Genomic DNA, 26,889 nt, shown 5'->3' with positions numbered 1-26,889 from the left:
AACAGTCCTAACTTTTCCAACCTATCCTCAAAACTGAAGTCCCTCATCCCTGGTAACATTCTGGTAAACCCCCTTTTTGCTAACTCCCTCCATCCTGTCCCCCACCAAAATGTTCTTTCCTAATGTTGATTTATGTTGGAGTACAGTTTAGTTGACATATTCAGCCCTCTGGTACTTCCCCAAAGTGGCCATTCAGCCAGGAGCCTGAAGAGTGGCTATTAGCAGATGTTCGGCTGTGGGGGCATCGTCGCTGACTCCAGTCTTGTCTTCATTCAGTATGATGCATACATGCTTCCTATAACTCATTGCCACCCCCGCTGAGGTTTTTGTTTTTTCATTTCTGTAAGTTCGACTTTTGGATTTTCCGGATTCCAGAACATTTTACGGATTCCGGACAACCCTGCCACGGATTGTCCCGATGTCCCGATTCCGGAACAGTATGAAATCCGGAACTCCGGATTTTCGACGCTCAACCTGTATGAAGTGAATAGTGACAGTATCGTGACTTCTGGATTTCATCCACTCCAACGATATCCCTGACGCACCGAGCTTTCCGAGAAACATGATCCATCTTCCTCGAGTTCCCTATCTCTCCTCTCCCCGCTCCCCCCCCCCCCCATGTGTCTCCACCCCCACCCCACCGTGTGTCTCTCTTCTCCTCCCCCCTCCCCCCAATGAGGTGTCTCTCTCTGTCCCCCTGTGTGTCACTCCCCCCACCCCCGTATGTCTCTCTTTTCCCCACTCCCCGTGTGTCTCTCTTCTCTCCCCATTCCCCCCCCCACCCCTTGTGTCTCTCTTCTCCCGGCCCCCCCCCCCCCCCCATCCCATGTGTATCTTTTCCCCCGCACCCCTGTGTCACTCCCTTCCCCCTCCATGTCTCTATCTCCCCCCCCACCCCGTGTCTCTCTTTCTTCCCCCCCCCCCCGCCCCACCATGTATCTCTCTTCCCCCCCCACACCCATGTCTCTTTCCCCGCGCTCTCTCTCGTTTCCCGCCCTCTCTCTCTCTTTCCCCACCCTCTCTCTCTCTTTCCCCGCCCTCTCTCTCTCTCTCTCTCTCCCCGCTGCCCCCTCTCTCCCCGACCATTCGGGAGGGCTCAGCAGGAGGCTTGGCTCAGCGGGAGACTCGATCAGACAACGTTGGCAATTGAAGAACAACATGGCCCCACTTCCAGTTTTAGGCGGGAGGCATCGGGGGCGGGGTCCGGAGGATGCAGGCGTAGAAGGAAGAGAAAAGCGTTAATACAGTACAAATAGTCACTCCGTTTTTTCAATTCTTAGCTGTTAGAATCGTTAATCTTCTTAGATAGTTCCTAGTGCTAAGAATCTTTCAGTTGGCTAGTTTTCCAGCCTTTAGAGTCAAATTAAAGTTAACAATCAAAATATAAGAGGTAAATAGAGAAGGAAAAAAGGAATTAAATGGCGAGCAGAATTTAGGTGCTAAATTTATTTATATTTTAATCAAAATATTTTAGATATTTTGTAATTTATGGTTGTTAGTGCAGTAATAAATGTATTCCTGAGATTTGACTAGCTTTTTACTATAATATTGAAGTTTATTTCAGCACCACAGATGCAAAAGTTGAAAACCACCAGGCCCAAGGAATCATTTGTCTGGACTACTGGCATTCTAACAGATAAAGGCTAACACAATGTTTACGTGTCACAATGGTTTATTTATCAATCATCATCATCATAGGCAGTCCCTCAAAATCGAGGAAGACTTGCTTCCACTCAAAAAGTGAGTTTTTAGGTGACTGAACAGTCCAATACAGGAACCACAAGTCTCTGTCACAGGTGGGACAGACAGTCATTGAAGGAAAGGGTGGGTGGGACTGGTTTGCCGCACGCTCCTTCTGCTGCCTGCGCCTGTTTTCTGCATGCTCTCGGCGACGAGACTCGGGGTGCTCAGCGCCCTCCTGGATGCACCTCCTCCACTTCGGGAGGTCTTTGGGCAGGGACTCCCAGGTGTCGGTGGGGATGTTACATTTTATCAAAGAGGCTTTGAGGGTGTCCTTGAAACATTTTCTCTGTCCACCTTGGGCTCGCTTGCCGTGTAGGAGTTCCGAGTAGAGCGTTTGCTTTGGGAGTCTTGTGTCATGCATGCGAACAATGTGGCCCGCCCAACTGAGCTGGTCGAGTGTGGTCAATGCTTCGATGCTAGGGATGTTGGCCTGATCTAGGACGCTAATGTTGGTGCATCTGTCCTCCCAGGGGATTTGTAGAATTTTGCGGAGACATCGTTGGTGGTATTTCTCCAGCGATTTGAGGTGACTACTCTTTCTGGTCTACGTCTCTGAGCCATACAGGAGGGCGGGTATCACTACAGCCCTGTAAACCATGCGCTTGGTGGCAGATTTGAGGCCCTGATTTTCGAACACTCTTTTCCTCAAGTGGCCAAAGGCTGCGGTGTTGAACCTTGTCGTCGATGTCTGCCCTTGCTGATAATAGGCTCCCAAGGTATGGAAAGTGGTCCACGTTGTCCAGGGCTGCGCTGTGGATCTTGATGACTGGGGGGCAGTGCTGTGTGGTGGGGTCAGGTTCGTGGAGGACCTTTGTCTTACGGATGATTAGTGTAAGGCCTATGCTTTCGTACGCCTCAGTGAAGATGTTGACTATGACTTGAAGTTAAGTCTCTGAATGTGCGCAGACGCAAGAGTCGTCTGCGTATTGCAGTTTGACGACAGAGGTTGGGATGGTCTTGGATCTAGCCTGGAGACGTCGAAGGTTGAACAGGTTCCCGCTGGTTCTGTAGTTTAGTTCCACTCCAGCAGGGAGCTTGTTGAGTGTGAGGTGAAGCATGGCAGCGAGGAAGATTGAGAAGAGGGTTGGCGCGCTGACGCAGCCCTGCTTGACCGCGGTCCGGACATGGATTGAGTCTGTAATGGATCTGTTGGTAAGGATCACGGCTTGCATGTCGTCATGGAGCAGGCAGAGGATGGTGACGAACCTTTGGGGGCAGCCAAAACGGAGGAGGAGGCTCCATAGTCCCTCGCGGTTGACAGTGTCGAAGGCCTTCATAAGGTCACAGAAAGCCATGTACAAAGGTTGCCGCTGTTCCCTCCATTTTTCTTGCAGCTGTCGCGCCGCAAAGATCATATTCGTTGTACCCCGGAGTGGACGAAATCCGCACTGTGACCCCGGGAGGAGCTCCTCAGCCACACGGAGAAGAAGGTTGAGGAGGATTCTAGCGACGACTTTCCCAGTGGCTGATAACAGGGAGATTCCTCTGTGGTTGCCGCAGTCGGACTTGTCCCCTTTTTTTAAAGATGGTTACATTTACTGCATCTCTGAGATCTCCTGGCGTGCTCTCCTCCTTCCAGATGAGCTCATGAATTCGTGCCAATAGTGCTTCTCCATCATACTTTAGTGCCTCAGCGGGGATTCCATCCGCTCCCGTTGCCTTGTTCTTAAGCTGGTGGATGGCCTTTTCTACCTCGAGCAGTGTCGGGGTTTTGCTAAGATGGTGGCGGGTAGCATGCTGCGGGATGGAGTCGAGGACACTTGAGTCAAAGGCAGAGTCTCAGTTTAAGAGATCTTCGAAATGCTCCTTCCAGCGGGTCCTGGCCGCCTCGGTGTCCTTGATGAGTGTCTCCCCATTCTTGGCCAGCAGTGGGATGGGGCTTTGGTTGCTTGGGCCGTAGGTGGCCTTGACTGCGGTGAAGAATACTCACACATCATGGCTGTCAGCCAGCTGCTGAATCTCCTGCGCTTTCTCCACCCATCTGTTCTTTAGGTCACGGGCTTTTTTTTGGACCTCGGCCTTAAGCCGTCTGTACTGCTGCAAAGCTGCTCCCAAGTTGGGTTGTTTTAGGTTCAGAAATGCCCTGCGCTTGCGATTTATTAGCTCTTGGATCTCCTGGTCATTCTGATCAAACCAGTCCTGGTGTTTCCTGGTTGCTTGACAGAGCGTCTCTTCACAGGCACTGGTAATGGTGGCCTGGAGGGCAGACCAAGCACTATGGGTATTCTGCATCTCGGGGTCATCAAGGGTCGCCAGGTTAGCAGTGAGGTGTTGGCTGTATAGGGCTCTCATAGTTGGGTCTTTGAGTGCCCCGGCATTGACTTTTTAGTGGTACTGCTTCTGCTGCTGTCGCCGCTTTGGGGCTATGTTGATGTTGATGATGGAACGGATTAGGCGGTGGTCTGTCCAGCAGTCGTCAGCTCCTGTCATGGCGCGGGTGATGTGCTTATCCTTGCGATCCCTGGGTCGAGCGAGGGGTCGATACTGTGAGCTGTTGACAAATTGTCAGATAGTGATCTGACCTAGCTTTCTCTGATGCAAGAACGTTTTCCTCTCTTCAAGTTGATTAGTTTCTTACCTGTTGTTTGTATGCATTGTCTAACATTCAATTTTACATAATGTCACCCTATTGTATTAATGAGGAAACTACCAAAATTCACTGCTTCCAACAACATTGTATTGAAGTAAGTTGTACTGCCAGCAAATAAGTTTTCTTTAAAATCTGAGATGGTAATTGAATGTATGTTTTTTAGCCTCTTCATTTTACATATAATTACATTTTACTACTATAGTTTAAATAGTAATTGCTCTGATATTACTTCATCTGACATAAATAATGATCTGTTTCACTGTAGGTTAAATTCACCTGGTAGTATTCCATGATCTGTTTTTATTGCAGAATACACAAAGACCTAGCAAAAACTGTAGATCTCTGCCGGCAGGTTGAGGCAGCTGGAATCTCTTGGATTACTGTTCATGGCAGAGCAACAGAGGAGCGACATCAACCAGTGCACTATGATGCAATCAAGATTATTAAAGAAAATGTAAATATACCAGTAGTAGCAAATGGAGATGTAAGGAGCAATAAAGATGTTCATTTTGTGCATCAACAGACAGGGATTGATGGTAAGGGATCCTGGTGAAGAAAATGCTATAACTCCAAAATGTTTCAGATTTAATAATTATAGCATAACCTCTGCATGTGTAGATATATTTATATTGATTGGCTATTTATTGTCCCTTTCAAACAACTATTGAAACAATTACAGCAGCCATTTTGCTTGAAGAATTTTAATAACCAAGCTCTTTTAATTGAATTTTTGTTATTTGAAGTGGCTCCTCCTCTTACATAGTTCCTCTGCCCCACTGGGAGCAGTAGTAGAGGGGGCTGATGTTCTCTGTCCATCTTTCAGTAAATGTTAATCTTTACCCTGTCACCATTTTTTTCTGGGAGTTTCTTTCATTCCATCTCTCCCTTCATGAAGGCATAAGCATCTTGCTGCAATATACTTCGACAGACATGTGTGAACCTGGATGGGGAATGTTGGCAGGAATGGCCAATTTCGGGAGCATCGCAGAAGAGATCCTGTTTTCCGCCAACATCCACACGTGCACTTCCAGCAATTATCACTAAATGGCAATTAGGAGTAGGATTCTTGGTATTTTTGTTTTTTTCCTTCTTGCTAAACATTGAGTGCAATTGTAGTGTTCCTCATGCCACCCAGCCAAGATTAGCTAACTCGCCACAGATTGTGGATTGAACCGATACCTTCCTGTCCATATATGTCTCTACGACTTACAACTGAACTCACTGAACCATCGAGAAAAGCTTTAGCATGTTTTTGACACAATTTATCAATGTATTCAACCTCATCAAATCTGGGTTCACATGGAGCGGTGGTTCTTTTACTTCCTGATTCTTAGTTTATAAGCTATTCATTTGGGTCTCGCCAGCTTTTGACTTTAATGACGCATATGCACAACAGAGTTAATGAGTGACTCGAGATAATTTTGTGATGTGGTTATGTTACTGTAGATAGCAAGACAACTACTGTCCTTGCTGACGTATATTCTACAAAATATCTAGGTCAATTTCCTCAGTAATTACAACACTAAACATACCATCTGGTGACACATGTTCGGACATCTAAAAAATAAAAATGCTTCCGTTCTCGATTTAAAATGGCAATCTACAATGATTGTTCTAAATTTGCATTTGCTGATTGTAAATCATTTTCTTGCAGGATACACAGCCTAGCATCATAGGCAGTCTCTCGGAATCGAGGAAGACTTGCTTCCAGTCCTAAAATGAGCTCTTTGGTGGCTGAACAGTCCAACACGAGAGCCACAGACCCTGTCACAGGTGGGACAGATATTTTTCGGTGGTAGGGGGGGGCGGGTGGCACTGATTTACCACACGCTCCTTCCGCTGCCTGCGTCTGACCTCTTCAATTTGAAAAGCTCAATGCCCTCCCAGATGCACTTTCTCCACCTAGGGCAGTCTTCGGCCAGGGTCTCCCAGGTGTCAGTGGTGATGCCGCAATTCACCAGGGAGGCTTTGAGGGTGTCCTTGTAATGTTTCCGCTGCCCACCTTTGGCTCATTTGCCATGAAGGAGCTCCGCGTAGAGCAATTGCTTAGGGAATCTCTTGTCTTGCATGCGAACTAAGTGGCCTGCCCAGCGAAGCTGATCGAGTGTGGTTAGTGCTTCAATGCTGGGAATGTTAGCCTGAGCAAAGACACTGATGTTGGTCCGTCTATCCTCCCAGAGGATTTGCAGGATCTTGCGGAGACATCGTTGGTGATATATCTCCAGCGACTTGATGTGTCTTCTGTACATCATCCATGCCTCTGATCCATACAGGAGGGTGGGTATTACTACAGCCCTGTAGACCATGAGCTTGGTGGTAGTTTTGAGGACCTGGTCTTCAAACACTCTTTTCCTCAGGCGGCCGAAGGCTGCCCTGGCGCACTGGAGACGATGTTGAATCTCTGCATCAATGTCTGCCTTTGTTGACAAGAGGCTCCCGAGGTATGGGAAGTGGTCCATGCCGAGGGCCGCGTCATGAATCTTGATGACTGGGGGGGCAGTGCTGTGGTGGGGCAGTGCTGTGCAGCGAGGACAGGCTGGTGGAGGACCTTTGTATTACGGATGTTAAGCGTAAGGCCCATGCTTTCATATGCCTCGGTGAATACATCGAATGTATCCTGGAGTTTAGCCTCAGAATGTGCGCAGATGCAGGCGTCGCCGCGTATTGCAGTTCAACGACAGAGGTTGGGGTGATCTTGGACCTGGCCTGGAGGCGGCGTAGGTTAAACAGCTGCCCACTGATTCTGTAGTTTAGTTCCACTCCAGCAGGGAGCTTGTTGACTGTGAGGTGGAGCATGGCAGCGAGGAAGATTGAGAAGAGGGCTGGAGCGATGACGCAGCCCTGTTTGACCCCGGTCCGAACGTGGAATGGATCCACTGTTAAGGATCATAGCCTGCATGTTGTCGTGGAGCAGGCGAAGGATGTTGACAAACTTTTGGCGGACATCCAAAACTGAGGAGGATGCTCCATAGACCCTCAGAGCCACAGCCTAGCAATGGAACCTATTAATTGTTGTGTGTTAGAACTTCATTCATAATAAAAAAAAACTTTCTTCTGGTCCCCTTACACTTTGCAACAGGCTTCCTGCACAGACTTAACAATTGAAGGCGTAATTACTTCGGAGTTGGTGGGAAATTAGCCCAACTTTTCACCAAGACATTCATTTCTGTCAGGAGGTAAAAGATGCAGCGAAGCCGCTACGTATTCGTAACTTGACAGATGGCAAGTTTGGGATTTAACGCAAGCACATGCAGAAATCCCAAATTTGCTGTCCGTTTCAAAGGCAGTATGACGACGAACGCTGACAGTTCGCCTTCATGCCAACCGCAAATTCAGGGCTAACTTGTTTTAATATTTCTGTAAATCAGGTCTCCTTACAACAATTAAAGTCTTATTTTGGAAGTTTTGTTCTAGATAGTGGATTCTCTTTTATAGATATCCTTAAGCTGCAAATTAGTGCTTGTAAAACTAAATGCTGTTCTTTTTCAGTATACAGCTATTCATTTGGGCAAGGAAAAAACCTACAATGGAAAAATGTGTTTCCATTTGTTAGTCCATATGTAGTTTGTGTTTGTTTTCTTAACTCACACATTCTGATGGACATATATCATTATTCCTTCATCATCACTGGGTTACTTTCCTCAAATACTCTACCCAAAACCATTGTGGGATCACCCTCACCATGACGACTGTCGTGGCTCAAGGAGAAAGCCCACCATCACCTCTGGGCAACAAGGGATTGGCAATAAAAGCAGCCTTGCTAGCATTGTCCACATCCCAAGAACAAATAAAAAATTATGAACTCCTGTAGTATTTAGAGACAAAAATGTTGTATTACTAATAGAGTATCCAAGTTCTTGAAAGGATATTAATTTTTAAGTATTGCTGAGTTATCCTAATTGGCTCATATAATGAATATTGTAGCACTGATCCATACAAAGAAGTCTCATGGTCAATTCATGGACAGCGTTTAGTTACCCTATCTCAGTAGGGGTAGTACATTTGGCCTCAGGATAAGAAGGGGAAAAATCAGCCAGGGTCCTCATCATTACAATCAGCAAATGCAAATTTCGAACCATCATTGTAGATTGCCATTTTAAATCAAGAGCATTTTTATTTTTTAGATGTCCCGAACATGTGTCACCAGATGGTGACTTGATCCTGAAGATGTGCTTGTATGAATGTTGGATTAGCACAGTATTGTGCTCAGCTCCAATGCCTCAAAATCAAAACCCAATACACAATGTCCATGGTCAAGTTAAATAGATCATTTGTTACTGTAGATTTGAACACAGGTACTGTAATCTATAATTTTTGCACTTTCATCACCCCCCCCCCCCCCCCCCCGGCCAAGAAATATATTGACTAAAATGGGTACAAGACCAAAAAAATCATAAACTTCTAGAATGCTTTATGATTTTAATAAGCTCATTAACATCAGAAGACTAAATTGTAACAACTTGGACAGCTGCAATTGTAGAGCATCGGGTTCCTGCGGAGAACTTGTGTTTCTTCGCAAAGAAAGCTTGTTTAGGGAAGAGGGAAAATTGACAAAGAGTAATCTCTTTCCATATCATTCAGCATGTTTTATTTTGCCAGTTAACAAAACTCATGGGCTATACCATTTTACCCTGTTGCCCCAAGGAGACTATTGTGAGTTTGTCAGCTTACTTCTTTTTAATGTACAACCATGCCTTTAATTTGTGTTCAGTTTCAAAGTATGTGTGTTTGTTTACTGTCTACAGGTGTAATGGCTGCACGAGGCCTTTTAGCAAATCCTGCTATGTTTGCAGGATATGAAGAAACCCCTTTGCAGTGTGTTCGAGACTGGGTTGATATTGCTTTAGAACATGGAACACCATTCACTTGTTTTCATCACCATTTGATGTACATGTTGGAAAGAATAACTTCAAAGCAAGAGAAGAAAATCTTTAATGTGCTTTCAAGTACGTCAGCTGTTATAGACTACCTCAGTGATAATTATGGCTTATGAGACCACATAAATAACGTTTTTTAATCAGTCTGATGATAGGCATATTTTATAAGACGTTAAAGGATTTGAACGGAAATCCAAACTCCACTTTTAACCCTGTGGCATGTGGCGGAGCAAAGCTATTGCAGACAATGGAAATTATGATGACACTCTGAGCTATTACCCAGAATGCCATGGATAAAGGAGAAGTCACTGTCCCCAGATGTAATGTTACAACGACATTTCCTTGCAACTCAAGATAAGGTGATTTGTAGCAGTTTGTCATTTCAATAGTTTTTGCATCAACAATCTTTTAAGTAGAGTTGAGTACTTCGGCCTTTCAAATCATTTTTATGAGAAATCCACACGTGCTAATTAAAACAAAATTTTGCATTCCTATAAATTAGTTTTTAAAATGTTAAAATAAGTAGCTTTCACCACTAAAAATAATAAGTATGAATTTATTCCATTTTGTGGAAAATGCTGTGTATTGCTTGATGTAGTCTCCTATGTATAGTCATAATATTTTAATAAGATATGGAAAGTTGAACATAAAAATATCAGCAAAATAGTGCCTAATTAATCAGATATTTTTAAATAAGGGTATATTGTATCTCTTTATGTCCGAGAGGGTACTCTTTGAAAACATTTTTTATCTAAGAGTTGCTAAAGTACACCACTGACCCAGCATTCCTCCTGATCAGCACAAACTTCTGCTTCAGTGATGCCCTGAATTCCTATAACACCTGTCTCCATTCATGAGATCATTGGAATGGAAATTCATGATGTTGAATAGAGGGGATTCTATACACAAAATTTTGTTCCCAGACTGTCTTTGCCCCATAAATGAATATGCTGCAGTGTGTCACATAAAGGAATCTATGTCTTGAAGGGTCATATTCCTGCAGTAGAGCTTCACACTGTAAACTGTGGTATTCTCTTAATACAGAGGGCAATTAATCTTTGATTTGTGTTTTCAAAGTGAAAATAACAACTTCATTCTACATAGCTGCTTTTAACGTAGGATAAAATCCAAAGGAACTTTGCAGAAGAAGGAATGACAGATCTACTTTGCTTTGATGTGCATCATCAGCGTATCAGTACAATCACATGCTGTGACTTGTTATCAATGCTGGCACTTAAGTGACTCTCAAAGTGTTGGGGGCTGTGGAACAGAGCAGGTTTTGAAGTTTCTGTGTTGTGCTGGCAGTTGGGGACTCTGAATTTGTTGTTGAAGTGTAGAAACAGTTTAATAAATTTGGTTGTAATGCAATAAGTTTATTTTTTAAATTAAAGCAAATAATTTTTACGATGAATGTTGTATTTGAAGGAAGAAACGTTTTTAATTGTTCTGCTGTAAGATTGCTGATCTTCATCACAGGAGTCACCTTGAGAGTGAAACTCTTCCTTTTGATAATTTCAATGAAATCGGCAGCTTGATTACAAAATGAGATTTCCTGTTTGTACCGGTGTCAACCTTTTTAGTAAATTTATCAACAGCAAGTATTTTCTACCCACTTGTAACACAGTTCCTTTTCTCTTTTCACTGGTTTAGTATTTAGCTGATTATATACATACACACTAGCAGTTATTTTACGCAGATGTGATGGGAATTATGGGTAGTGGCTTTAAATGTTTGAATAAATGACAGTAAGAGGTTTAGATAATATAAACCACTTCATCTTCTCTCATAATTCATCAGTATTATGAGATCCTGAAGATCTGTTAGTCATTGAAACAAATTCCAACATGTGTGTAAAATAATAATAATAATCATGATTAATAATAATCATGGGGATTTCATTCATCCTTCGGCAAAGTCTTTTTGTGGTTTTGGGACAAACAGCAATATAAGACAGGCTCTTGCAAACAAATTGCACAATTTTAACAGGTTTTATTTCACTGCACGTTACAAAGAAATAACACATCCTGTATATTGAATAGAAATTCTGCATCCCACTTCCATTCGGCCTTCTACACTGTTCTAATGAAGCTCAATGTAAGCTCGAGGAACAGCAACTTATCTTTTGGTTAGGCACGTCACAGCGTCAGGACTCAACAGTTTAATAATTTCAGATCTTAACCATTGCTCCCATTTTTTTCAGACAATATGTGCTAGCAATAATTCTGCTGTTGCTATTTACACCTCTAGACCCATCTTTTGTTTTTTTTACTTCTCCCATTACCACTCCCTTTTGCTCGCACCATCATCCTGTCATTTAATCACTCCTATCTTCCACCCTATCACAGACCTTCCCTTTTGTTCTTTCCACTTTCCCTGCATCTGTACTTACTTAAAACGTGTTCCCTCTCTAACTTTTTCCAGTTCTGATGAAAGGCCATCAACCTGAAATGTTAACTATTTCTCACCTCAGATGCTGCCTGACCTGCTGAGTATTTCTGGCATTTTCTGTTTTTATTTCAGATTTCCAGCATCCACAGTATTTTGCTTTTGTTTTGCCCAATATCCCCATTTGTCATTCTTGGAATATTGTATCACCAGCATACAGTTACATTTCAGTCAACTCATATTAACATTTATTATTGGGATAAAGCACTTTTAACTTTAGTGAAGTACAACTGAGCAGTTTTATGGTTGTTATATTAATAGTTTGTATCTTAAATTTCCTTATGTTTTATGAAATTGTGATTTTACTATTTCCCCACCCCCTTAAAGTTTGGAATAACCTAAAAAAGTTATTATCTTAGGAACTGGGTGGAACAATATGTTAGACACTATCTTTTCAAATCTGGCATCTAGATTGCAGCCTAGACTGATAAGATAAAAGTTTCCTCTGTCAGCTGGCTGTAAAAATCCCATGAAATGAATTTCAGTAGTCTGAATCTAGTTCTCAATGGGGATGGACCTACAGTATAACACTGCCAATCTCACTCTAGCCAGCCTAGGGATGGTTGGTGTGGGAAATGGAAGGGAAAATACCACACTGGTGCAATGGAAGATGCTTTTCTGAGGTTGGGGCTGAGGTACATTGTTGGGGCAGGATGAAGGGAGGATTGCTCAGCATCTGGTTGTGCTATGCCTGACTTGGTAGTACTTAATGCTGACACTGGATGCCTGAAATGAAATGTCCCAAGCATTGACATCCTCACCATGATGTGCACAAAAACATTATCATTTTTGTAATATCATTGTCCTTGACTATGTATTGATACTCCAAGGGAAACATTAACACTTACCTCAACATGGAAAATAACCGCTTTACGCAAAAAGGTAGGCACTGTAGAGAACTGAATTTTATTCAAACTTGAAAATTGGGAACTCAACATCCAGGGGTATTCAATATTCAGGAAGGATAGACAGAAAGGAAAAGGAGGTGGGGTAGCGTTGCTGGTTAAAGAGGAGATTAACGCAATAGTAAGGAAGGACATTAGCTTGGATAATGTGGAATCTGTATGGGTAGATCACAAAAGGGCAGAAAACGCCAGTGGGAGTTGTGTACAGACCACCAAACAGTAGTAGTGAGGTTGGGGATGGCATCAAACAGGAAATTAGGGATACGTGCAATAAAGGTACAGCAATTATCATGGGTGACTTTAATCTGCACATAGATTGAGCTAAGCAAACTGGTAGCAATACGGTGGAGGAGGATTTCCTGGAGTGTATAAGAGATGATTTTCTAGACCAATATGTCAAGAAACCAACTAGAGAGCTGGCCATCCTAGACTGGGTGCTGTGTAACGAGAGAGGATTAATTAGCAATCTTGTTGTGTGAGGTTCCTTGGGGAAGAGTGACATAATATGGTATAATTCTTCATTAAGATGGAGAGTGACACAGTTAATTCAGAGACTAGAGTCCTGAACTTAAAGAAAGGTAACTTTGATGGTATGAGGCGTGAATTGGCTAGGATAGACTGGCGAATGAAGGGTTGACAGTGGATTGGCAATGGCAGACATTTAAAGATCACATGGATGAATTTCAACAATTGTACATCCCTGTCTGGCGTAAAAATAAAACGGGGAAGGTGGCTCAACGGTGGCTAACAAGGGAAATTAGTGATAGTGTTAAATCCAAGGAAGAGGCATATAAATTGGCAAGAAAAAGTAGCAAACCTGAGGACTGGGAGAAGTGTAGAATTCAGCAGAGGAGGACAAAGGGTTTAATTAGGAGGGGGGAAATCGAGTATGAGAGAAAGCTTGCAGGGAACATAAAAACTGACTGCAAAAGCTTCTATAGATATATGAAGAGAAAAAGATTAGTGAAGACAAATATAGGTCCCTTACAGTCAGAATCAGGTGAATTTATAATGGGGAACAAAGAAATGGCAGACCAATTGAACAAATACTTAGGTTCTGTCTTCAAAAGGAAGACACAAATAACCTTCCAGAAATACTAGGGGACCGAGTGTCTAGCGAGAAGGAGGAACTGAAGGAAATCCTTAAATGTCAGGAAATTGTGTTAGGGAAATTAATGGGACTGAAGGCCGATAAATCCCAGAGCCTGATAGTCTGCATCCCAGAGTACTTAAAGAAGTGGCCTAGAAATAGTGGATACAACATTCAGTCGACTCTGGATCATTTCCTATGGATTGGAAGGTAGCTAATGTAACCCCACTTTATAAAAAAAGGAGAGAGAGAGAAAACAGGGAATTAATAGACCGGTTAGCCTGACATCGGTAGTGGGGAAAATGTTGGAATTAATTATTAAAGATGTAATAGCAGCGCATTTGGAAAACAGTGACAGGATCAGTCCAAGTTAGTATGGATTCATGAAAGGGAAATCATGCTTGACAAATCTTCTGGAATTTTTTGAGGATATAACTAGTAGAGTGGACAAGGGAGAACCAGTGGATGTGGTGTATTTGGACTTTCAAAAAGCTTTTGACAAGGTCCCACACAAGAAATTAGTGTGCAAAATTAAAGCACATGGTATTGGAGGTAATGTATTGACGTGGATAGAGAACTGGTTGGCAGACAGGAAGAAAAAAGTAGGAATAAACGGGTCCTTTTCAGAATGGCAGGCAGTGACTAGTGGGGTACCGCAAGGTTCAGTGCTGGGATCCCAGCTATTTACAAAATACATTAATGATTTAGACAAAGGAATTGAATGTAATATCTCAAAGTTTGCAGGTGACACTAAACTGGGTGGCAGTGTGAGCTGTAAGGGGGATGCTAAGAGGCTGCAGAGTGACTTAGGTGAGTGGGCAAATGCATGGCAGATGCAGTATAATGTAGATAAATGTGAGGTTATCCACTTTGGTGGCAAAAACAGTAAGGCAGACTATTATCTGAATGGTGACAGATTAGGAAAAGGGGAGGTGCAACGAGACCTGGGTGTCATGGTACATCAGTCATTGAAAGTTGGCATGCAGGTACAGCAGGCGGTGAAGAAGGGAAATGGCATGTTGGCCTTCATAGCAAGAGGATTTGAGTATAGGAGCAGGGAGGTCTTACTGCAGTTGTACAGGGCCTTGGTGAGGCCACACCTTGAATATTGTGTAGTTTTGGTCTCCTAATCTGAGGAAGGACATGCTTGCTATTGAGGAGTGCAGCGAAGGTTCACCAGACTGATTCCCGGGATGGCAGGACTGACATGAAGAAAGACCGGATCGACTAGGCTTATATTCACTGGAATTTAGAAGAATGAGAGGAGATCTCATAGAAACATATAAAATTCAGACGGGATTGGACAGGTTAGATGCAGGAAGAATGTTCCCGATGTTGGGGAAGTCCAGAACCAGGGGTCACAGTCTAAGGATAAGAGGTAAGCCATATAGGACCGAGATGAGGAGAAACTTCTTCACTCAGAGAGCTGTGAACCTGTGGAATTCTCTACCACAGAAAGTTGTTGAGGCCAGTTTGTTAGATATATTCAAAAGGGAGTTACAGCTAAAGGGATCAAGGGGTATAGAGAGAAAGCAGGAATGAGGTACTAAAGTTGCAAAAATGATCAGCCATGATCATATTGAATGGTGGTGCAGGCTCAAAGGGCCGAATGGCCTACTCCTGCCCCTATTTTCTATGTTTTCTGAAATATTTAGTGGTGCCTTTCTTAGAATAGCAGGGCACTTGTTCTGGTGGCAAATGCCGCCACTTATAGGATCATACAAAATAGAACATGGACAACACTGGCTGATAGTTGATGACCTTTTAGCTCGGCTATAATTGTAAGTCCAAAAGGGCCATGGAGGTTAACCAATGTAGAATGTGAAAACTGTTGTGTGTGAAAAACTGCCAACATTCTGTTTATTCTGTGACTTATATTCCTGGTACCAACTTTGGGGTGACACTTGTCAATTACATTTTCTGTGGGCTTTTTTATATATTGGAAATTGGGTACTCTCCTTGGCCTAAATTATAGCTATATTTTTTATCTATATTTGCTATTTGAAATTTTGTAATAAAAATGTTAATAAAATATGTATTTGTTCATCATTTGTTAATTAGTTCAATTTATATAATCAGCATATTTTAATCAGCTTGCCTCTGTTGGTAGTATTCCAAGCACATAATCCAGGTTGATATTTCAAGGTAGTGCTGCATTGTCTAAGGTGGCATCTTTTGGATGAAAGCCTATCTACCTGTTCCAGTGGTTCAGATAGATGATAAAGGTCCCATGGTACTAAGAGCAGGAAGGTCTTTTGTGTTTTAGCCAAGAGTCTTCCCTTAATAACAAACTGGTCACTCATTTGATACTTCTGGAACTTTACTGTGTGCAAAGTGGCTGTCACGTTTGCTTACAAACAGTGGCTGCACTTTAAAGTAAATAATTGCATGTAAAGTGCTTTAGGGTATTCCTAAGAGACATAAGACAATATATAGATGCAATCATAAATTGGACAATTGCAAATTTTAGCCAGAAAATGCCAAACATTTTGTTTAATTTGTTTAATGTAATGACTTTAATCAAACATTTTGAATCTCAGGGTAATAAGTATGTAAAGATGTGTACATTTTTGATTTAGGTTTTCACATTTAAAAAAAATCTATGCACATTGCAATAAATTTCCACTTTTTTTTTACCTTTTCCCCCCAAATAGCTTACTAAAAACATATTTATTTTGTTGTTCTGAGAATGCCCACTCCATGCTGCATGTTTCAAAACCTGCTTCTACAGCATATTGAAAAAACATTTAGATTTCTTTTTGAAAACCAAACTTAAAAAAGACTATTAGAAAAATAACGATGGATTGTCTAGAAAGGAGTAATTATACTGATTACAAATATATGGTATGTTCACTGTTCTAAATCATCACAAAACTTCTATAAATTGCAGAATACTATTTTCACATGTCAGTTACTGAATTTTGTGAATAAAATGGAACGTGTCAGAGAAATTGCAGCAAAGAAAATGTATTATTCAAAAATTATAATACCATTTTTCTAGATTCATATAATAGGAATAACTACCCAAAAGAATGCTACTAGCAGGAAGCCTGGCATGCCAGCCGCTAATATTGGAATGACAGGTGCACTTCCCTATGTCTTTCTTTTGTCCACCGGACAAGATGGGCTGGATTTTCTTTCCAATAATGGTGGGATGGATCTCCCGCCATGCCCCCACGCCTCTGAACCAAAAAAAAATTATGAACCTACCTGCTGGCTCCTGGGCTTTGGAGTATTCGAGTCCTGGGCCTGCAGGGGTATGCCTGCGTAAAGGACCATGGACCCCAGGGAGGCACGCGGTTCGGAAGCGTCCCTGGGATCACGTGGGCCAGGTCAACCAATTAGAAAGGGGGATTCCTCATAAGCTTATTTGGAATCCCCAAATAAATAAATAATTAACATCTCTAATAAAAATAAATATTCCCATGTTCAAAATTAATTAAGAGTGCCTTAAATTAAGCATTTAAAATAATAATTTTTTGAAAAATAATTTTAAACATTTTAATCCGGACCAAAATTTACTTAAGCTAATTTTAAATGTTTTTGTATGTTTTAATCATTTAAAAAAATGTTTTTTAACATTTAACCCTTTACCAGGCATAAGTGTTTTGTTGATATTTGCTGGCCAGTAGTTGGGCACTCTGCACCAGCTAAAGTGTTTGTGGGGTGCATGCAAACAATCGAGTTTTCGCGCATGCGGAATTCTGGAACTTGTGAGGCCATTCTGAGGGCCCACAAAATCCGGACCATTATCTTTGGTTTATATTGAGATCACAAGTAGCAACTAAAAACTGTTAAATTACTTCAGTTGGCAATTATTAAATATTACAGCGCTCACAATATTTTGGACAGAAAATACAACATGCAAATAGATGACTTGTCACAACAACAACTTGTATTTGTATAGCGCCATTAATGTAGTGAAACGTCCCATGGCACTTCACAGGAGTATTATGAGACACAAAATTTGCCACCGAGCCACATAAGGAGATATTAGGGCAGGTGACCAAAAGCTTGATCAAAGAGCTAAGTTTTAAGGAGCGTCTTGAAGGAGGAAAGAGAGAGGCTGAGAGATTTAGGCAGGGAATTCCAGAGCTTAAGGCCTAGCCAACAGAGGACACGGCCACCAATGGTTGAGCAATTGTAATCAGGGATGCTCAAGAGAGCAGAATTAGGGGAGCGCAGATATCAGGGGGGTTGTGGGGATGAAGGAGATTACAGAGATAGGGAGGAGCAAGGCCATAGAGGGATTTGAAAACAAGAATGAGAATTTTGAAATCAAGGTGTTGCTTAACTAGGAACCAATGTAGGTCAGAGAGCACAGGGGTGATGGGTGGCCGGGACCTGATACGAGTTAGGACATGGGCACCTGAGCTTTGGATCGCCTCAAGTTTACATAGGGTAGAATGTGGGTGGCCAGCCAGGAGTGCATTGGAATAGTCAAGTCTAGAGGTAACAAAGGCATGGGTGAGGGTTTCAATAATGGATGAGCTGAGGCAAAGGCGGAGACGGGCAATGTTACAGAGGTGGAACTAGACGGTCTTAGTTATGCTGCAGATGTGGTTGAAAGCTCATTTCAGGGTCATCAAGGTCCAGGTCGGTGATTGGAGCATGGGCAGATACAGCAGGAGCAGCAAGAGATTGTAGAGGGATGTGATGGGGCCTAGGAGGGGCGTGACTTCGGGCCCAAGGGCAGCATAGGCCAGCCCACACTGCGATATGTGTGCGCACTAGGTCCGTGCACCACAGCAGGTCTTCAGTCGTCTTGGATAACCCTTGCCACTGGACCAAGACCTAGCTCTGTCAAGCCCGTCTGGTGGCTGGTGTGCAATGGCCACCACACGTTAAAAAAAATCCACGCACAGGCATCTTCCACCCTTCAGGATGTAGTTCAGGACCTGGAATATTAAGTCCTTCATTGAAACACCTGTGAACTCATCTTTTTTTGGCGTGGAAGCAAGTTATCCTCATTTTGAGGGACTGCTGATGATATGGTTAAAAACCCTAACTATGCCACTTTTATTTAGTAAATGTGTGAGCTTGGCACAGTTAGTAACGCTTACTTTCAAGCCCCACTCCAGGATTTATGCATATTCCAGAGTGTAATTCAATGCAGCATTGAGGGAATGCTGCTTTATTGCAGACCCTGTTCAGATGTACATAAAAAAAGATCCCACTGCACTACTCAGCGTAGCGTAGGGAGTTTGTTATGTCTTCAGATGCTCTAATAATGACGCCACAAGACAATGTGTTGTGCTTGAACTGTAGTAACCTTAGTCCATTTAATGTAACTCCAGAGTGAGGATCACACATGGTGACCTGCCTTTTATACTAGGCCTGGCACATCTGTACAGGTAACCTACAAGTCTCCCACTGCAGTGCCCTCAGGTAGCACACCTTGTAATAGTACAAGCAGTAACCATGTAGGATACATGACATCACTCTTCCCCCAAGTCTTTAGTGCAAATTGCCTTTGCATTGACTGTGCTCTGGGCTTAGCTCTATCTGGCTGACCCTTGGAGGGTCGTTTCCAGCTTGGGTGAGTAGGTGGTGTTTCGTTGGCAGTAGAGTTAGTTGCTGGTGGTTTCTGTTTGTGCGTCCATGACCACTCCATGCTCTCCCTCCCCCCTGCCCCCCCCCCCCCCCCCCACATACAGATTGTGCCGTTGGCTCATTAGATTCATATACATTCAAGTCCAAAAAAAAATTTGCATTTACCGTATTGCATTCGTTGTACCATGGTGAAGTAAGTACATTTGAATGGTGAGGTACATAGTTGGAATATACTTGGAGTCAGTGCTGGGGTCAGCACCTGTGCGTAAGGACAAACTAGTCCCAGAACTGCTGGATGGTGTCCAGGTAGTCTGGTGGCAGCGCAGTGTCCAGTTGGCTCAAGTTGCCTCCTCTCGGGGCTTTTGACGTTGCTTCTAGCGTCGGGAAGGTTCACAGATGCCTGTGACCTCCCTGTCCTCTCCTTGCGCCCCGGGTCGCTGCTGCTCCCTGAGGAGCAGTCATCTAGCAGTGCACAGCGAACTGCTGACTTGCTTGCCTGGGCGTTATTTGGTTTGGGATCCTGGCTGGTCCCAGTCCCATTTGGGAGAACCGTTGCGGGTGACCTTTCGTTCCTGGGTGTAGCCTTGGTGACGATAGGGTCTGGGGGCTGCGCCTTAGCGCAGTTTGCTCTTTCATGTGGTGGTTGGTGCCATCGGGTGCCTGAGAGATGGAATCGATCAGGGGCAGGGTATTGATACCGTTGCCATTGTCGTTGCCCTCCTGAGATCACTTGCTCTGCAGCTTGTATATATTAGCTGCTTCTGGCCACACTCCGTGGTGCATCACTCTGGTCCCAGGGACGCAAGCTACAGCATTGGGTAGCTCGCTGGACCTGTGTGCTCCCGATGAGTGTTTGCCCGCTGCATTGACTGTTATGCAGTTGAAATCCTACATCGCACGTTTCATTATTTATTGTGAAGAACCTGTAGCTCTGATCGCAATTGCGGGACTTTTCCTTGCTTATTGCATGTACACAACTCTGATCATCAATTACACATTTTACATCTACCTCACAGTTGTTATTACATTGCTTGAGACTGTGGAACTGTCTCTAAGTGTGGTGGGTTGCAGACCTCCTTTAAGAGAGCCTTGTTCTCTTTACCCCAATCCTCTTCTTCGTTTGGTGCCACGTGTTGCTCCATCAGCGCTGCACCTCGTGGTCTGGCCGCCGCCATCTTTTTCTTCAGCGCCTCACCTCGTGGTTTAGGCGCCATCTTTCTTCCATCCACGTTGTCGATTGTTGTGATCCTCTTCTCCCCGGGTTCCGCCACCGAAGCTGGGAAGTTGCCTCTGGATCCGATTTTCTTCCTCTGTAGTCCTGCCACTGGAGCCTGGAAGGTGCGTTCGGGTCGTGCTGAGCGGTCTGTGCCTCGGGTGCTGTGCTGGCCTGCTCTTCTGGTGCCGGATCCAACCTCAGATGGGGGCTTGCTTTGCCTTGGAGCGCGGGGGACGTCGATCGCTGGAGAGATGAAATCTTCTCAGCTCCAATGGATCTTCTCCATCCACCTTCTTCCGAGTCGCGTTGGTCCATCGCCTGCAACATTCCACAAGGGTAACTTGTGCACCACGCCGTCATGGAGTACCTTTACATCCGCACTACCAACGACTGGGATAAGTTCATTGGTGTAGGTGCGCAGCTTTGCCTGAATTGGAATCAACTTGGGTCGTTCAGCCTGATTGTCCCATAGCCTCTCGAAGGCTTCTTGTTTCATTACTGACTGGCTTGCCCCAGTGTCCACTTCCATGAAGACTGGAACGCCATTTATCTTGACTTCCATCCTCAACGGAGAACATTCGGTGGTGCAGGTAAACATGCTCTTCCCTGGGGCTGAGCTGCTTCTCTATCGCTTCATAATCCGTGCTAGATTCATGGCCATCTGCAGACTCTTCATCAACACAGTGAGTAATATTTCTTTTACACATTCGCTGGAGGTGGCCCTTTGTGCTGCACCCTTTACAGACATAGTATTTAAAACAACACTGGTGAGCTCTGTGATTCCCTCTGCAATGATAGCATGGTGCTACTCGATTAGCCCCACTCGGCGGTCTCTGAGTTAAGGGACTCGGGGGACTGTTCTCTCTCCCCTGAGAAGATTCACGTTCTACAGTCCAGCCTCTAAAAGGCGCCACTCTGTGCACAGTACTTGCCGGGTTTGAGTCCTGAGGATTGAGCCATCCGACTAGAGCCGCAGGTCGAGGTCATGGCTCACGGAGATGGCCTTCTGCATTGTGACTGTGGTATCCGCAGATAGTAGCTTATGAAGAAGGCCCTCATGACAGATTCCGATGACAAAGATATCCCGCAGCGCTTCGGTCAGGTGGTCACCGAAATCACACGGTGCCACCAATCTTCTGAGGTCTGCAGCATATTTCGCGATCTTCGGGCCGTCGGTGTGTATAAAATCAGTGTCTGGCTGTGAGGATGCTCTCTTTGGCTCGAGTTGTTCTTGGATCAGCGTTACAAACTCCTCGTACGTCTTGATCATTGTCTTCGCTGCTGCCAGCATGTCCCTGACGAGGCCATAGACGGTGGGCCCACAACTGGTTAGCAGGATAGCTCTGCGCTTATCAACCAGTGTGGCCGGATTGTCGCCTGCCAGGTCGTTTGCTGTGAAGAAATGGTCGAGCCTCTCCACAAAGGCTTCCCAATCATTATCATCATCGGCAAACTGCTGCAACGTACCAAAGTTAGCCATTTTCACGTGAAGGTCCGTAATCTCGTCGTCAATTGTTATGTCTTCAGATGCTCTAATAATGACTCCACGAGACAATGTGTTGTGCTTGAACTGTAGTGACCTTAGTCCATTTAATGTAACTCCAGAGGATCACACATGGTGGCCTGCCTTTTATACTAGGCCTGGCACACCTGTACAGGTAACCTACAAGTCTCCCACTGCTGTGCCCTCAGGTGGCACACCTTGTAATAGTACAAGCAGTAACCATGTAGGATACATGACAGAGTTCATACAACCTTTTGGCCAACATTTATCTATCAAGCACCAAATACAGATTAACCAGTCATTCATCCCATTTGAGAAATCTACAGTGCACAAGTCGGCTACTATTTATGCCTACAAGCGAAACATGTAGAAGGCGCTCTATAAATGCAAATACTTTCGTTAAATATCATTCCTATTTGGTACTTTTAATCAGTGGTGACAATTTTTTCATGGTTTACCGGTTTGGAGTTGAAGGTAAGGTGATTGTTGGACTTTATTCTGGGACATCAGCACAGATCATTGCCCGGAAGCCGATGAATTGACGGTTGCGGCCAGTAGCGTGCGTGCGCGCCGCTGACGCAACATTCCGCCATTTACGGCGCGACGTCCTTTTGCTGCGCGTACCGACGTAGTGCCGTGCGAAGCGGGAGGGGTTTTTTTCTCCGCTCACATTGCTGGAGACGCTTAAAAGGCAAGTTTTGGCCGTCTTTCGTTTTTGTATCCCGTTCGTCGAGTATTGGGGAAATGTATCGCAGTTTGAGGGGCTGTTTTGTTGAAGTTTTACGGGGGGGTGTGGGGGAGGGGGAAGGAGCCCCCCGGGCAGGTGACCATGTTCTGGGGGAAGTTTGTGCCGCTCGCCTGTGTGGCGTTTGAATTAAAGCCGCGGGGACGGCCAAGTAATTCGGGTGTGCGGGGTTTCTGTTCACGGCTGGGTTTTAAATTTAGATTTTGAACTTTACGGTCTTGATGGCATAAGCTCGACTTGGCCCACTGTAACTTCCGCGTTTTGTTTTGGGCCCATTCCTATTATGGCGATGTTCCTCCCCTCCCCTCCCCTCCCGTGTAAATAATGTCCCCAAAATAGGCCGTTGCTAAATAAGGACCTGATTGGCAAACCTAGGATGTAGGTCATGTTTAAATATCAAACTGGTTTCTGTTTTCAATTACTTCAAAACGACTTAAAAAGTTTTAATTCTGTTTAAAGGGCAATGAACGCAGCAAGCAAGCTGCTGTAGATGGAGGCAGCGAGTTAATAATGTGTGTTGTCCTGCGTGGCTCACGTTAGTACAGCAGTTGTAGGATATGGACTCGGCTAGATTTTTGTGTGCTCCTTCCGGCTGCCCACTCTTGCGTTTCTGCTAGAGGTGCACGCCCCTCGGGTCAAGAAGACACTATTTTCTTTGGCATAATTTTTGTACCTCATTAAAATGAGGGATGAAAATACTGGGGAATGGGAACATTTTTAGACAACCAGAACTGTGTTGGAACATTTTTATTTTTAGGAAAAAGCCATTTGGTCCAAGCACTCCCGACCTCGAGAGTCGGATTAAGAATTCCTCTGCGCACTTCGCACAGCTTCCTCCACCATTAAAATGGATAAAGAAATACTGTCATATTTATACACTACATTAATAATAAAGCAGATCATAATCACAATATACAGTACTTGATTGAAACTGATCCAGTAGTTGTATGCAGTTTTACTGTGTTCTGGTGAGTTTTACAATGGCCCATATTTGTCTCGGGGCCCCTCATTAGTTCACTCCTGCCTGGTCTTTTCATAGATCAATTCCACATACCTACCTGAATGTATTTCTCAATCCCTTGATTTTGATTTTAAATTGTGCTTCCTTGTATTTGGCCAATTACCATACTGAATAATTTATTGAGTTCAATCTTGTCAATAAACTTGATGAAAATCACAGTCTGTTTCAAAGAAAAGAAATCAAACTTCCTTAAACTTTCCTCAATTTAAAATTCCTGATGTCTGGAATTGCCTTTGTTTTCCTCCATACCCACTCATGGGCACTGATATAATTCCTAAGCTAATGCTGTTAAATGCCTTAACCACAGCTTAAAAAAAAATAAAGTGCTTGTGCATGGCAGTAGTAAATATTTTCCTTTTCCTGTACAAGTGATCATGTGGCATCTGAGGAAAATTGCCAATTAGTGTCAGTTTTGTTCCATTACCCCATATCAATCATTATCAATCGATCATAAGCAGTCCCTCGGAATCAAGGAAGACTTGCTTCCACTCTTAACGTGAGTTCTTGGGTGGCTGTACAGTCCAATACGAGAACCACAGTCTCTGTCACAAGTGGAACAGATAGTCGTTGAGGGAAGGGGTGGGTGGGACTGGTTTGCCGCACGCTCTTTCGGCAGCCTGCGCTTGATAACCATACAAATGGAATAGAGAATGCCCAAGCTTATCTTGAGTGGATCCTGCAGGCAAAAGAGAGATAATCTCTTGCCTAGATTTCAAACCAGGTGAATGGCCAATGCGTAATCTATTGTGCCTGTCTCCTAAACTGCAAATGACCCCCCTCCTTTTATCTCCAGTATCCTCCCATCACTAGGGCCCTATAATTGTTCTGCTTAAACTCTCTTTTCTCCCCTATTTTTCTGGCCTGCCTTTTTTCCTTATGCCAAGAAGGATTTGTTAGAATTAACTTTTTCATGTGAGTGCAAATGTACATTTTTAAATTAAAGGCTCTGCATCATAAACTTCTGAATTTGATTCTTTTTGAGGGTGGGGAAATCTGTGTCTAAATGAACAATTTTATAACTTAAAATTACATCAGATGTCAGAAGCTGGTGTTCTACCACAGAACTTCATGAATATCTGAGCGACATGTAGACTTGCAGACCAGTGATTTTAGAATTTACACAGTAATAAACAATGGCCCTGGAATTTGCTGGAGTAGTGCATCTCGGAACGTACCCCATTAAACTTGTTCCTGCGCTCTTCAAATCAAAACATTTTTGTCCAGAAAGTTGCAGGAAGTGTGAGCTGATAATGATAATACGGGATCTGGAACCATAGTAAATGCTGGGAACCATAGTGAATGCCGGGACCAACGTCTCATCAACCAATGAGATTTTACAATTGAGAAATAAACCGAGGAAGGACTGAGAAGGAGGATGAACGATAGTGGGTAAATTCAAATCAGTTACAAAAAGGGAAAGAAAGATTTGATTAAGAGAGAGAAAAAAAGAGACAAAGAAAAAGTAAGATTGTTTTTGTTATATCTTTAGATGATGTGATAATGACTCCACGAGGCAAAATATTGCACTTGAACTGTAATGACCTTCGTCCATTTAATATAACTCCAGAGTGATGATCACATAGGCCTGGCACACCTGTACAGGTAACCTACAAGTCTCCCACTGCAGTGCCCTCTAGTGGCACACCTTAGTGACCATACAGCTGGTGTACAAATTTCCCATAGTAGTGCCCTCTGGTGGCATATCATATGTAATAGTACAAGCAGTAAACATGTCTGGATACATGACATCACTCTCCCCCAAGTCCTTAGTGCAAATCGCCTTCATACATTGACTGTGCTCTGGGCTTAGCCCTATCTGGTTGACCCTTGGAGAGTCGTTTCTATCTTGGTTGAGTAGGTGGTGTTTCGTTGGCAGTAGAGGTGCTGGTGGTTTCTGTTTGTGAGTCCATGACCACTCCATTCTGTTTCCCCCCCCCCCCCCACATATAGAATATGCCGATGGCTCAATACATTCATATACATTTAAGTCCAGAAAAAAATTTGCATTTACATCATTACATTTGTGGTACAGTTGTGAGGCAAGTACATTTGACTGGTGAAGTACATACTTGATACATACTTGGAATCAGTACTGGTGTCAGCACCGGTGCGTGAGGACAAACTAGTACCAGAACTGCTGGATGGTGTCCAGGTCGTCTGGTGGCGGCGCGGTGCCCAATGCTGGCAGTGGGAACCCGGTTGGCTCAAGTTGCCTGCTCTCTGGGCCTTTGCCGTTGCTCCTAGCGTCACGCAGCTTCACAGATGCCTGTGACCTCCCTGTCCTTTCCTTACGCCCCGGGTCGCTGCTGCTCCCTGAGGAGCAGCCGTCTAGCAGTGCACAGGGAACTGCTGACTCGCTTGCCTGGGCGTTAGTTGGTTTGGGATCCTGCTGGTCCCGGTCCCATTTGGGAGAACCGCTGCGGGTGACCCTTCGTTCCCAGGTGTAGCCTTGGTGTCGATAGGGTCTGGGGGCTGCACCTTAGCGCAGTTTGCTCTTTCAGGCTCGTGGCGGTTGGTGCCATCGGATGCCTGAGAGGTGGAGCCGATCAGGGGCAGGATATCGCTATCGGTGCCGTTGCTTTCCTGAGATCGCTTGCTCTGCAGCTTGTCTATATTAGCTGCTTGTGGCCACGCTCTGTGGTGCATCACTCTGGTCCCAGGGACGCAGGCTACAGCATTGGGTAGCCCACTGGACCTGTGTGCTCCCAATGGGTGTTTGCCTGCTACATTATCTGAATACAGTTGAAATCCTGCATCGCACAACGTTTCATTACTCATTGTAGATAAACTGTAGCTCCGATCGCAATCGCACGACTTTTCTTTGCTTATTACTTGTATAAAACTCTGATCAATTACAAGCCTTACATTTAACTCTCAGTTGCTATTACATTGATTGAGAATGTGGAACTGTCCCTTTAAGTGTGGTGGGTTGCTGGCCTCCTTTGAGAGCCTTGCTATCTTTACCCCAACCATCTTCTTCGCTTGGTACCACGTGTTGCTCCATCAGCGCTGCCCCTCATGGCCTGGCCGCCGCCATCTTCAGCGCTTCACCTTGTGGTTTGGGCGCCATCTTTCTTCCATTCATGATGTCGACTGCTGTGATCCTTTTCTCCCTGGGTTCTGCCACCGAAGCTGGGAAGTCGCCTTTGGATCCGATTTTCTTCCTCCGGAGTCCTGCCACTGGAGCCTGGAAGGTGCGT

At 44.2% G+C, this 26,889-nt stretch overlaps 1 protein-coding gene across 1 annotated transcript in view; it reads left to right on the top strand.

Moving 5' to 3' along the window:
- The window catches only part of dus4l (dihydrouridine synthase 4-like (S. cerevisiae)), a 114,079-nt gene that overhangs the window by 18,381 nt on the left and 68,809 nt on the right, over positions 1 to 26,889 (top strand). The window contains exons 5-6 of the mRNA XM_070896749.1: positions 4,643 to 4,869; positions 9,079 to 9,318. Of these exons, the coding sequence (XP_070752850.1) occupies positions 4,643 to 4,869; positions 9,079 to 9,318 (467 nt within the window). The remainder of the gene's footprint in view (positions 1 to 4,642; positions 4,870 to 9,078; positions 9,319 to 26,889) is intronic.

Source organism: Pristiophorus japonicus, chromosome 13 (genome assembly GCF_044704955.1).
Source record: "Pristiophorus japonicus isolate sPriJap1 chromosome 13, sPriJap1.hap1, whole genome shotgun sequence".
In the NCBI taxonomy this organism is placed as follows: Eukaryota; Metazoa; Chordata; class Chondrichthyes; family Pristiophoridae; genus Pristiophorus; species Pristiophorus japonicus.
This window is presented reverse-complemented; position numbering and strand designations above follow the sequence as displayed.